The sequence below is a fragment of the Stegostoma tigrinum genome, chromosome 36, assembly GCF_030684315.1.
Source record: "Stegostoma tigrinum isolate sSteTig4 chromosome 36, sSteTig4.hap1, whole genome shotgun sequence".
In the NCBI taxonomy this organism is placed as follows: domain Eukaryota; kingdom Metazoa; phylum Chordata; class Chondrichthyes; order Orectolobiformes; family Stegostomatidae; genus Stegostoma; species Stegostoma tigrinum.
The window spans coordinates 22,350,902-22,364,374 of record NC_081389.1 but is presented as its reverse complement, the minus strand read 5'-3'; the positions used below and the strand labels follow the sequence as shown (position 1 = coordinate 22,364,374).

The window sequence follows — 13,473 nt, the reverse complement described above, 5'->3', positions numbered from 1 at the left end:
CAAGGACAGAGTTAGGCCATTCGGCCCATCGAATCTGCTCCTGTTTGACGCGTTTCTCAATCCGGCCAGGCAACGATCAAAACCTGATGTGAAAAGTTACATATTTCAACAGGAACAAAAGAAAAATTAAAGTGGCGCCGTTTAGAGGGAAACAACGCGATCAGGGGGCTATTTAAATGCTCGGGCCCGAGTTACTGCAGCTAGAATTGGAAATTCTGACAATTTTTAACGGGAGAGAGCTAAGGCAGACAAGCCTTCAGAGATTGATAAATTCTTGATCTCACAAGGAATCAAGGGCTACGGGGAGAGTGTAGGGAAGTGAAGTAGAAATGCCCATCAGGCATGATTAAATGGCGGAGTGGACTCGATGGGTCGAATGGCCTTACTTCCACTCCTATGTCTTATGGTCTAAGCCAAAATTGGCCTAAACCTGACTATTTGTGTACAGGAAATTCAGAACCTGTGCAACATTTTGAATATATAAACGCATGTTGAGATGAAAAGTATATAATGCACATATTTTGCGAATTTTAAAATAGATGCAGATGATACAGGTCAGTTCTGTGAAGTTTTTCTTAAATAAAATGGGTCAGAAAGTGCTTTCTAAACAGTGACCTAAATGCATCAATTCTAAGAAAGCATTTCAGTGCAGTCAACCCCTGCACAACATCTCTACTTCTTCAGGCGGCTCAGGAAATTTGTCATGTCCATAAGGTCCCTCACCAACTCCTACAGGTGCCCCATTGAAAGCAAACTGTCCAGGTGTATAACAGGCTGGTACGGCAACTGCTCTACCCAGGGCTGTAAGAAACTACAGAAGGTGGTGTGCACTGTCCAGACCATCACGGAAGCCAATCTTCCATCCATGGACTCCATTTACATGGCTCACTTCCATGGAAAGACTGCCAACATCATCAAAGACCTATCGTGGCCTGGTAATGATCTCCTACAACCTCTTCTGTCAGGCAGAAGATACAGGAGATTGAACACACGCACCAGCATGTTCAGTGACAGCTTCTTCCTGTCTGTTATTTGACTGATGAACAGACTCTCTAGCGTCAAATAACACTGATGTTGCTAATGTTGATCTGGCCTTGCACATACCCTGTGCAATGTAACCTGTATGCCTCTAAATCTTTTTACAACCTTTGATCTGTACATCCTTGCTATGATCTCCCTGTACTGCTCGTAAACAAAGCTTTTCACTGTATTTAGGTACATGTGACAATCAATCAATCAATAATGCATGGAATATTTGTATTACTGAGTTACAACAGACCAGAAACCAATTAGTTTAGTATCAAAATAAAATTGATGGATAAACGCAGCAGGTCTAGCAGCATCTGAAGAGAGAATGTAGATTTAATGTTCTGAAGATGAGTGACTGGACTAGGGTGTTAACTCTGCTTTCTGTCCACAGACACTCTGTCTATGCCTGCCAAGTTTCTCTTGCAATTTGTTTTAATTTAGTATTGACATCAGAACAGAAGTTCAAGGTTTCAATTTGGAAACATCAAAGTTCAATTCAGAAGGGAAAACAGTTTCTCCTGGAAAAAGCAATCAAGCTTTCATTTTACAAGAGCTGAAAATGTTTCAGTTGTGCAGCTTCAAAGCCACAAGGGTTTGAGTAAAAATCTTCAAGTTGTTAGAACTGAACATGTACAGGCTGTCAGAATTGAGGAAGGTTCATGCCAGTAGATTCAGAAAGTAGTCACAAAGTTGTCTCTGCAGTCCAGGGAAAAGACACTGGGAAGAGTCCGTAATGTAAAAATATAAAGAGCTAAAAAGAAAATTCTCTGGAATTGAGCATCTTTAAAAGGATACTGGTGGAAAATAATTTGTAACTTTGTTTTGTTGATGGTGTTAAATCTTTTGTGTAATAAACTGATGGTCAGCTACGAAAGAACATCTGCAGCCTCATGTGAATACATTTAAGTGCCTAAGTACCACAGTGACCAATGCAATAAACTGAAAGGATTTTCAGCCACATTATAGTCTGGCATCTGACTTGTCCAGTATTGCCACCTGATGGGACCATAACAATACATAAATCGAGATGTAAGCAACAGCATTCACCGAAGCACTGAACAAGGGTGGGAGTACGAGAGTGAGATGAGCTGTAAAGAAATCATCAATAAAAGGGGTAAACCATATGCATTAAGTCTCAGTCAATTCCATGATGATGCCACGAGGGGCAACAGAGGCCTTGGCCGAGGGCAGGATAAAAGCGATCTGTTCGGCTGCCTAAACAGGGTGCTGCATGTTACTTGGATAGGTTTCACCGTACAGTTAACTAGCAGCACTTGGTAAGCAGACCATCACACTGATAGCTGTATTCAGTTACCGCCAACTATAATTCTTTACCTGATCCATGGTCTTGTAATTTTCCTCCTGTTATTGAATATATATGATTCACTTGTTTTTATAAATGATATTTAATAAGATATTGCAATGAAGTAGAGGCACCAATTCATGCAAGTTATTTTATATACATAGAAGTGCAATTAGACATATCCAGTTCAACCTATTCCATACATTTTGATTTAACATGTTTCAAGTCTTAATCCAGTTTCACTTTAAAGTTTTTGTAGACACCTTGCCCTTTTTGGATTACAGTTTAAATCAAAATTCTGTCTGTTCTTTCTGCAGTCACTACTGGAACAAGAGAAGTTCACCCGAGGAACCATGACAGTATTTAATACTCAAACATCACAAACACACATGATCCAGCTGTTTCTGGGCACTTTGTGTGCAAATAAGCAGCTGTGCTTCTATCATTATAACAATGCCCACACATTTCAAAAGTATTCAAATTGGCTGTAAAATACTTTACAATATCCTAATATGGTAGAAGGCTCCATTGAAATGTCAGTCTTTCTTTAAAGGCCCCACTTGTGTAATGTATCCCATATTTGAACGCCTTCACCTGGGAATTTTTATTCTAATCATCCATCATTGCTGTGTCCACATTACATGAACTTTATCTAACAAACACCAAACAGAAATTGCTGATTTAATGAAATATACAGTTGCTCAGTCCCTTTTATAAAAGGAAGGAGGCTGACATAGAGCTCCCCGAGCTCTCCAGAAGTTAGGAAGAATGATTAATTGCTTCTGAAAACAGTGGTCAATTCTTCAGCTTGCACATCATAATTTCACAGAGGCAGTGTAAGTTCCAAAACGTTTTCGTCGTCATCTTCAATCAATATTTCTTTGAAATGTCAGTACTTGTGGCCGTCAATACCACTGGAGCCATTTACCCAAACTCATTTAACTGCCTATTCTTTTCAACACTCATGTACTTTTCCAATGTTGATGTCTCTTTGGAAAAGCAGAGTTCTCCAAATCCAAATGTTTCTCAATAGTGAAATAGGTTTTGAGTCTGACAAAGGTGTTACACAGGGAGCAGACTGATCATGGCCTCAAATACAGAATTCCATTCCTTGCCCTCTGAAGATATCAATTTATAATGGGATTCATTTCCCAGTTTCTGACTGTGCTTCATTGACCACTCAAGCTGGAGTTTCAAGTGTATCACAAGGCTGCTCATCAATGGGAGAGTAGTGTCATTGCTGTGCTGAGCTCAGCTAGCTGTCATAGGGTGTCCGCATGCATGTCTTTGCCAAAAGAAATCACCACACAGATCAAAACCCCCTAACAGCAAGCTTCTGTCTTGGTAAACATTTAAGAAAGTGGCACATTCCATTCCTGAACTCAAGTATAATACATATAAATTAAAGATAAACGTAAGTTGTGCACATGTGAACATCCAGCATCAGTTTTGCTATTTAGCTTACCAGCACAAAGGAATTGTAATGAGTACTTAAGAAATCAAAAAGGAATACTGGATTCTGTGATGGTCAACAGGGCATTGGTGAGACCACATCTACAACACTGTGTAGATAAAGTACTCTTTATTTAAGAAAGGATATCAATACACAAGCAGTTCAGAAAAGTTCACAAGTCTTTTCTGACTTGAAGCAACTTACGACGTCAATTTGGACCCATATCCGTTGGGGTTATGAAGAATGAGCAGCATCTTGCGAGTAGCAAGGAATTGGTCATTTCAGACTCTCAAGTTTTACCGAAACACACAAACGTCTCAAGGGGACTTGAGATGGTGAATGTTGTGAGGAAGTTTCCCCCTTAAAGGAAAGACCAGGGAATGCAGTTTAAAGATTAGAGGTCTCTCATTCAAGTCATGGATCAGGAGAACTTTTTTTTTCAATTATGGGTTCATGGAAATCTCTTGCCACAGAGTGGTGGAGGTATGGAGCAATTTAATATTTTAAATAAAATGTGTTGGAAATATCTGTAGAAGGGAAAGAGTTCACTTTCAAGCCTGATATGATTTTATATGCTCTTTGGGGGCAGGTGGAAGGGCAAGTGGAACAGATGGGAAAGCTGCCACAAAACAAAGGCAAAGAGAGTGTTAATGGTAGTAGAGAATACATACAGACGAGAACAGGTGAAATGATGGGGGTTAATAGCAGCAGCTGGATTAGCTCTGCTTTTACTGCATTGATGCAGAAATGTACTTATTCCTGGAGGGTGGATATCTTGTGCACAGACAATTAACAGTTAACCACATCGTGTGGATCGAGAGTCAAGTGGAGGCTAGATGAGGCAAGGACGGCTGAGATTCCTTCCCTAAAGGATAAGTGTGAATCAAGTGGGGTTTTAAAACAATTAACAATGGTTGTCTGGTTGTTATCAGTCTATTCTATTTCTTTCAGAATTTTTAAATTGAATGTAAATTTGCTTAAGTGGAATTCGCTTCCATGTCCCCAGAACATCAGGTCTCTGGAATACTAGAGGCAGACACAATACGACTGTGACAAAGAGAGAAATTTGGCAAATGGCAGTTGAGGCTTTAACCACATCTTTGGGGTTAGGAGCAGATTTCAGGGGTTGAATGGCCTATTGCTCCTCTTGGTGATTATCCTGGAGGAGTTGGGTTATCTCTAAGAGGAGCTGGGAGTATTCCTTCTCGGGTAGTGCGTGTCTGCGGACCATTCCCAGCGCCTCCTCCTCGGTCAGGCTGCTGTACTCCTGCGGGGTTTTGAGGGGCCAGTGGCCAGCTAGTTCACACAGAGCCACGGTGAAGGCCGTAGGATCCTTGGCCCCGAAACAGCTGCGGCGTGGCCAGAGGATGATCCGGGCGCCGTCATGCTCCAAAGAGGAGGAGGTTTGGCCAGGTGGCGGAGTGCCGAGCGGGCATCCCCGGGTCAGAAAGAGGTTGTGGGCCAGGGAACGGCGGATGAAGAGGCCGGTCAGGGCATGGAGAGTGAGGGCAGCCCGGGCCAGGCCTCCATCACCGCAGTCTGTGTAGAGGACCAAGCCGCCGGCCGGGTGCTCGGACAGCAGATGGACAGGGAGAAAACGGGCCGAGGCTGGGGCCCCGGGCTCCAGTAGAGGACGGGTGGTTGCCCACTCTATCTCCAGGCGCTGGTCCAGGTAGTAGCCGTGCAGGTGGAGATGGTTGACAGAGGCCTCGGCGCCCAGGCTGTTGAAGCCGACGCGGAAGCTGGGATCCGAGCTCAGGAAGAGAAGCTCCAGAGCCCTCAGCACTGAGCCCTGGGTGAGGATCTGCGGCAGGCGACGGGCCGGTTCAGGCAGAAGCAGGACGTGACCCCACTCCAAGGGGCTGACATTGATGACCAACAAGGCCTCGGCCTCATCCCCAGCCTCTCCAAGATCCCGCTTCCGGAGGCGGAACAGCACCTCCCGGGCCGGGATGCGGGTGAAGTTGAACCGCTGCGGATCGAAGGGCTGCCGGACGCTGAGGATCTCCTGCGGTGGCCGCCGCTCACGGGCCCGCTCGGGGTTGAGCTGCGCTACCAGGCCCCGGGGCCCCGGCAGGACGCGGGTGGGGGGTCCCCGGCGCGGCAGGCGGTAACGGAAGCAGCCGCTGGACAACCGCTCCTCCCAGGCCGACAGCAGAGCCGCGTCGAAGCGGGAGCCCGAGCCACCCCGTTGGACCCCGTTCCAGATCAGGTCTTCCTCGGAGTAAATAAAGACCGGGGCCTGGTCCCAAGGCAGGCCCAGGCCTCCGTCCGGCTTCGTGGGCGCTGCCATCTTGCTCTGACGTCACGGGTACCATCTGTTACCATGGTTTCCAGTGGCGGTACACTGTCAAAAGTTAGAAGGGGAAGCAATCGAAATAAAAATCCTTCCAAAATCACAGAAACACCTCGTGGTTCGAAATCTGAAATAAAATTAGAATTTAAAAAAACAGTCAACGAGGATCATGCCTCGCCCATCGCGGAAGAGCCAATTAGAAATAAAGATTATAGCAGCCAATCGAATCACGCGATCACCAACCAAACTGTGCGCCGGAGCTCTGCTCCGAACCAATAGGAGGAGGGCTGACTGTTAACAGCCAATAATAGGGAAGCCTCTGCCACTGGCGACCAATCGCCATCGCGGAGGTCGGGTGGCCAATAACAAGGTGTGTGCCCTGGACCAATCGGAGGTGGCGTCTAGTTGCCAGGGCGACAATGGGGCCAGAGCCGAGTCCGCGGCCTGGACTGGCAGGCGAGCGCCAGGTGAGTGACTGACAGTGGGAGAAAGAAGGGGCCCTTTCAACTACCAGCCGCTTCCCATCGCCATCACTGCTACCACCGGCCCATTGGGAGGCCCGGGCTTTCAGATCCGGCCATCGCCCTCACCTCCCGCTTCGAACCCATAGCAACGGGGTAGCGGGGGTGGGGGGCGACTTAGCAACGGCCTGGTCCGGACCTGATCGGGCCTGTGCTGACCTGACCGGCCCGGCCCACGCATTGAACTGAGTCATTTAGACTTGAAACGTTAGCTTGCTCTCTCGCTCAATGGATGCTGCCTTGACCCAACAGCGATCCTCAGCATATTTACGTTTTCAGTCTGAAAAACAGCGAGCCGCAGGTTGAGACAAGAGGCTCTGGCCAACATCTCTGTGCAGGCTTCCTGCGCTGCTCCGGTACAAGCTGGAAAAACTGAGCCTCGTTATCCGCCGGGGGCCTGCAGCTCGCTGGGTCCAATATTGAGTTAAATAATTTTAGATCCTGACCACCTCCGCCTCCTACAATCTGACCCCACAACCAAAGAGATATTTCCCTCCCCACCCCTGTCTGCCTTCCCTAGGCACTGCTCTCTCCACAGCTCCCTCATCCGCTCCACATTCCGCACTAACCCTACCACCCCCCAGGACCTTTCCCTGCAACTGCAGGAAGTGCCACCTCCCCCCACCACCCACCCTCATCCCAGGCCCCAGGAAGACTTCCCACATCAAGCAGAGGTTCACCTGCACATCCGTCAATGTGGCATATTGTATTCAGTGTTCCCAGTGTAACCTCCTCTACATTGGGGAAACCAAGTCGGAGCTTGGGGACCGCTTTGTGAAACACCTCCACTCGGTTTGCAATAAACAACTGCACCTCCCAGTCACAAACCATTTCAACAACCCCCCCCCCCCACTTCCTTAGACGACATGTCCATCACGGCCTCCTGCAGTGCCACAACGATGCCATCCGAAGGTTGCAGGAACAGCACCCCATATTTTCCTTGGGAACCCTGCAGCCCAATGGTATTAATGCAGACTTCACAAGCTGCAAAATCTCCCTTCCTCCTACCACATCCCTAAAACCAGCCCAGCTTGTCCACACCTGCCTAACCTGTCCTTCCTCCTGCCTGTATCCTACTCCCACCTCAAGCCCCACCCCCATCTCCTATCTACTAGCCTCATCTCACCCCCTTGACCTGTCCATCCTCGCTGGACTGACCTATCCCCTCCCTAACTCCTCACCTACACTCACCTTTACTGGCTGTCTCCTCTCCACCTATCTTCTCCTGTATCCGCCTCCCTGTCTCTCCCTACTTATTTCAGAACCCCCTTCCCCTCCCCCATTTCTGAAGAAGGGTATAGACCTGAAACGTCAGCTTTCCTGCTCCTCTGATGCTGCTTGGCCTGCTGTGTTCATCCAGCTCTACACCTTGTTATCTCAGATTCTCCAGCATCTGCAGGTCCTACTATCTCTTCCATATTGAGCATGGGTTCACCTGCACATCTGTCAACTTGTTCAACTGTAACAGCTGCTCCCAATGTGGCCTCCTGTACATCGGTGAGACCAAGCGTGGACTGGGAGACCATTTTGTAGAGCACGTGTGCTCTGTATGCGAAAAATGACAACACCTTCTGGTTGCCAATCATTTTAACTCCCTGGGCAGCATGTCCATCCTGGGCCTCCTCCAGTGTCACAATGATGCCACCCGCAAACTGGAGGAGCAGCGCTTCATATTCTGCCTCGGGAGCCTACAGCTCAATGGCCTAAACATGGAATTCACCAGTTTTAACATCGCCTCACCCATGTCCAACCCTCCCTCTCATCCCGGCCTCCTTGACCTGACACAACCTGTCCACCTTCTCTCCCATCTATCCATCCCTCCCATCCCACTGACCAATCTCCACTACTCCTTACCTGCACTCACCTATCACTATCTCGCCTACCTTCCCCAGTCCTACCCCTCCTCTATTTATTTATGAGCTCCCTTCCCCCTCCCCATTTCTGAAGAAGAGTCCTGATCCGAAACCTCTACTTTCCTGCTCCTCTGCTGCTGCCTGGGCTGCTGTATTCTTCCAGCTCCATACTGTGTTAACACCTCTTCCCATGTCTTTTACTCACTCCCGCACCCTTGGCCCTGTCATCTCATGGGTTGCTTTCATCACAGCTAACCCATTTTCACCCACTAATGGTCCATTAATAATTTTTCTACCTGAGGAAGGGTCACTTGACCCAAATGGTAACTCTGATTTCTCTCCATAGATGCTTCCAGACCTCCTGAGCTTTTGCAGCAATTTGTGTTTTTGTCACAGCTTTTCTATGTCCGTGCTCATCATTTGTTTAAATCGTAGAATCCCTACAGTGCAGATGGAGGCTATTCAGTCCATCATCTTTCTGAAGAGCATCCATCCCATACACAGCCACTGTGCTGCCAGTCTGTCCAACTGCTGTTTTCTCTCCGACTCCACCTATCACTTACTTCTTTCTCTCTTCACACGACAATCATCTTCAGCAAATTTACCACTAGTTATTGTCAATATGGAAGAAGGATCACTGGACTCAAAACTGTAACTCTGCTTTCTGTCTGCAGGTGCTGCCAGACCAGCTGAGTTGCTCCAGCAATTTCTATTTTTGTGTTAGAGAGGAATTCATTTGGCCCAAACTTTCGTACGTTGCCTTGAATTGTCTCACTGGCTCCAAACCTCCTTGGAAGGTGTTTCCATTGTACATATGCAAGTTCTCATGTTCTAGGTCTTGTCAATTCAGTGAGCACTTGTGTGAGGCCGCACTGCCATTCCCGTCCTCACCTACCTTTATTCTATTTGACCGAGCTTCTCTTGCTGGCTTCTCACTGTGTCTGTTCCTTCTGAATTGGAGCCAAATTACTGTATGTTAGCCCCTATCCCCACTGCTCAGTTCCAATGAAGTGCTTAGTGTTTCACTGTATTTAAATATTAGTGCATTAAATTGAATGGTTATCCTATGGTACGATTTTACTGAGGTTTGTGAGCTTGCATAACTTCCTTGCTCTACAGCTATTCCCTCATCAGAAAGGTAGGTTATAGAATAATTTTTTTTGCTCTCAAATGTTTATGGAGGATGCCCTGAAACTGTAAATTCACACTTGATTATCCCTTCTTCGTCAATATTCTTTATCTTTGGTGGTTGTCATTACCTAATTGGAATTCCTCTATCTGGGGAGACCCATCACGGAGATCACTGATGCATCATGTCAGCAGAACCTCCTGCTGAGATCAGAATAACAGTTGTATCAGAGGTAATGGGAACTGCAGATGCTGGAGAATCCAAGATAACAAAGTGTGGAGCTGGATGAACACAGCAGGCCAAGCAGCATCTCAGGAGCACAGTAACAGTTGAGCTGTTTAACTGCAGCCATTGCAATCTGAATGTTGATTGCACTTGGGTGAGGTAGATGTTGTCACAGTGATAGTGTTACTGGACAAGTAATCCCCAAGTTTTAGACTAATGTGCCAGAGTTGTGGGTTCTAATTCCTCCAGGGCGGTTGGGAGAATTTAAATAATCAATCTGGAATTGAAAGCTAGTCTCAGTAATAGTGACCATGATATTAAGAAATTGTTGTAAAAGCTCTCCTGATACACCTATGAAATCTGCTGTCCTTACCTCAACAGGCCTACAGGTGACTCTAGATTCACATCAGTATGGTTGACTTCACTCAGGTTTTGATAAATAAATGCTGGCTTTGCCAGTGATGTTGACACCTCAAGAAAAAGAAAAATAAGTTAGTATTTGAAAGACTCAACATTCTGCCAGTGATTAACAGGATGAGTTTCTTCAGCCAGAAGGAAATTTATCTGTGGAACTCATGGCTGTGGAAGGCTGTGGAGGCTATGTCATTGAGTTTATTTAAGACAGAGATAGATAGGTTTTTGATCAGTAAGGTAATAAGGTGATAAAAGATTATGGGGAGAAGGCAGGGGAACAGAGCTGAGAAACATATAAGTTGTGATCAAATGGTGGAATAGACTCAATGGGCTGAGTGGCCTAAGTTTACTCCTATGGCCCATTCCTATGGTCTTAGGATAGCTGCTGATGGGCTGTTTCCTCCTGGCATGGATCATAATTCCCATAACGGTCAGCCATTTAGGTCTGAGATCAGGAGAAATTTCTTCAGTCCAAGAACTGAGAGTCTTTGGAATTCTCTGCCACACAGAACTGTGGGTTTTCAGTCGTTGAATAGTTATAGTCATAATATTTGAAGATTTGGAGGGATAGGTGTTTCCGTACCAATTAGGCAATTGAGTGGTACAGGTATGGTGTGGGAATTAGGAGCTGAGGTGGAAGGTTTTACTGCGATATTACTGAATGGTGAAGAAGGCCCAGAGATTACATTTGAGAGGGCCTACTCCTGTTTTTGATGTTGTATAACGGGACACTGCTTTCTTTTTATTTGTTCATGGGATGTGGGAATCATTGTCTTGGCAGTGTTTATTGCACATTGCTGAGTAACCTGAGATGATTAAGAGTCAACCACATTGTTGTGGATCTGGAGTCACAGAGAGGCCAGACCAGGTAAGGATGGCAGATTCTCTCCCCTAAATGGCATTAGAATTACATGAGTACAGTGAAAAGTTTATGACGTTGCTGCTTATGGTGCCATCTTAGGTACTAAGATGCATAGGTACAGCTTCTTCAGTGTAAATTAGAAAAATAAAGAAAAAAAGTTCAGCATTGCCTGTCCTTGATAGGTATGTCCCTGTCAGGCAGGGAGGAAGCGATAAGGTAAGGGAACCGTGATTTACTAAAGAAATTGTATCTCTTGTTAAGCGGAAGAGGGATTATGTGACGATGAGACGAGACGGTTCAGATGAGGTGATGGAGAGTTACAGATTAGCTAGGAAGGATTTAAAGAGAGAGTTAAGAAGAGCAAGGGGGGGCCATGAGCAGACATTAGCATGTAGAATAAAGGAGAACCCTAAAGCTTTCTATAGGTATGTGAGGAATAAGAGGATGACTAGGGTAGGAATAGGGCCAGTCAAAGACAGAAGTAGTAAGTTGTATGTGGACCCTGTGCAGAGTGGAGAGGTGCGAAATGATTATTTCTCATCTGTTTTCAGAGGAACAGGAGAATATTGTAGAGGAGATGACTGAGTTATGGGCTACTAGAATTGAAAGGATTAAGGTTAGTAAGGAGTAGGTGTTATCAATTCTAGAAGGTGTGAAGGTAGATAAATCCCCTAGGCCAGATGGAATTTTTCTGAGGATTGTCTGGGAAGCCAGGGAGGAGGTGGTGGAGCCTTTGGCCTTGATCTTTGAGTCCTCATTGTCTACAGGTTTAGTACCAGACGACTGGAGGATTGCAAGTGTTGTGCCCTTGTTCAAGGGCAGTAGGGATGACCCAGTTAATTATAGACCTGTGAGCCTTACGTATGTGGTAGGAAAAGTTTTGGAAAGGATTATAAGAAATAGGATTTATAATCATCTAGCAAGCAACAATTTGATTGGAGATAGTCAGCATGGATTCGTCAAGGGCAGGTCGTGTCTCTCAAACCTCATTGAGTTTTTTGAGAAGGTGACCAAGCATGTAAATGAGGGAAGGACAGTTGATGTGGTGTACGTGGACTTCAGTAAAGCCTTTGATAAGATTCCACATGGCAGGCTATTGGAGAAAATACAGATGCACGGGATTGAGGCGGGGACGAGCTGGGCTGGTTTTGGGAAGCAGTGGGGAAGGGAAGATTTTGAAGCTTGTGAAGTCCACATTGATACCATTGGGATGCAGGGTTCCCAAGCGGAATATGAGTTGCTGTTCCTGCAACCTTCAGGTGGCATCATTGTGGCACTGCAGTAGGCCCAGGATGGACATGTCCTCTAAGGAATGGGAGGGGGGAATGGAAATGGTTCGCGACTGGGAGGTGCAGTTGTTTATTGCGAACCAAGCGGAGGTGTTCTGCAAAGCGGTGCCCAAGCCTCCGCTTGGTTTCCCCAATGTAGAGGAAGCCACAACGGGTACAATGGATACAGTATACCACATTGGCAGATGTGCAGGTGAACATCTGCTGGATATGGAAAGTCATCTTGGGGCCTGGGATGGGGGTGAGGGAGGAGGTGTGGGGGCAAGTGTAGCACTTCCTGCGGTTGCAGGAGAAGGACTTCACAAGCTTCAAAATCTCCCCCTCCTCCACTGCATCCCAAAACCAGCCTAGCCCAACCCCGCCTCCCTAACCTGTTCTTCCTCTCACCTATCCCCTCCTCCCACCTCAAGCCGCACCTCCATTTCCCACCTACCAACCTCATCCCGCCTCCTTGACCTATCCGTCCTCCCCGGACGGACCTATCCCCTCCCTACCTTCCCACCCACTCTCTCCTGTCCGCCTATCTTCTCCTCTATTCATCTTCGGTCCGCCTCCCCCCCCCTCCAATTTATTTCAGAACCCTCTCCCCATCCCCCTCTTTGATGAAGGGTCTGGGCCCGAAACATCAGCTTTTGTGCTCCTGAGATGCTGCTTGGCCTGCTGTGTTCATCCAGCTTCACACTTTGTTATCTTGGATTCTCCAGCATCTGCAGTTCCCATTATCTCTGGATTAGAAACTGGCTTTCTGTAAGAAGGCAATGAGTGGTGGTTGATGGAAAATATTCAGCCTGGAGTCAGGTCACTAGTGGTGTGCCTCAAGGATCTGCTTTGGGACCACTGCTGTTTGTCATTTTTATAAATGACTTGGACACAGGCATAGGTGGATGGGTTAGTAAGTTTGCAGATAACACAAAAGTTGATGGAGTGGTGGACAGTGTGGAAGAATGTTGCAGGTAGCAGGGACACTTGGATAAACTGCAGAATTGGGCTGAGAGGTGGCAAATGGAGTTTAATATGGATAAATGTGAGGTGATTCACTTTGGGAGTAATAATAGGAAGGCAGAATACCAGGGTCAAATGGAAAGATTCTTGGTAGTGT

The 13,473-nt window shown here is 46.6% G+C and overlaps 2 protein-coding genes across 7 annotated transcripts in view; one reads left to right on the top strand and one right to left on the bottom strand.

The window, feature by feature from the left end:
- Nucleotides 1-2,465: 2,465 nt before the first annotated feature.
- Nucleotides 2,466-7,389, bottom strand: gdpgp1 (GDP-D-glucose phosphorylase 1). 3 transcript variants are annotated; one of them, XM_059640216.1, is made up of 2 exons: nt 7,283-7,389; nt 2,466-6,208 (listed from the first exon to the last, which is right to left on the bottom strand). In XM_059640216.1, the coding sequence occupies exon 2, from the start codon at nt 6,076-6,078 to the stop codon at nt 4,921-4,923; it is 1,158 nt and encodes a 385-aa protein (XP_059496199.1). In that variant the 5' UTR covers nt 6,079-6,208; nt 7,283-7,389; the 3' UTR covers nt 2,466-4,920. The 3 variants fall into 3 exon arrangements, with proteins under 3 accessions (XP_059496199.1, XP_048376572.1, XP_048376573.1); XM_048520615.2 differs by lacking the exon at nt 7,283-7,389 and adding an exon at nt 6,874-7,101; XM_048520616.2 differs by lacking the exon at nt 7,283-7,389 and adding an exon at nt 6,874-7,101 and having other exon boundaries at nt 2,466-6,132.
- LOC125446791 (tubulin polyglutamylase ttll6-like) overlaps nt 6,464-13,473 on the top strand; it is a 55,664-nt gene continuing 48,654 nt past the window's right edge. For 3 of the 4 annotated variants that reach the window (XM_048520607.2, XM_048520608.2, XM_048520610.2), the window contains exon 1: nt 6,466-6,548. In XM_048520607.2, coding sequence (XP_048376564.2) covers nt 6,501-6,548 — 48 coding nt within the window. In that variant the 5' untranslated portion in view covers nt 6,466-6,500. Of the gene's footprint in view, nt 6,549-13,473 lie in introns of all 4 variants that reach the window. The other variant, XM_048520609.2, reaches the window with a different exon arrangement.

Excerpts from the sequence above, each read along its gene's own strand:
- gdpgp1 (XM_059640216.1), bottom strand. The coding sequence starts at position 6,078 with ATGGCAGCGCCCACGAAGCCGGACGGAGGCCTGGGCCTGCCTTGGGAC.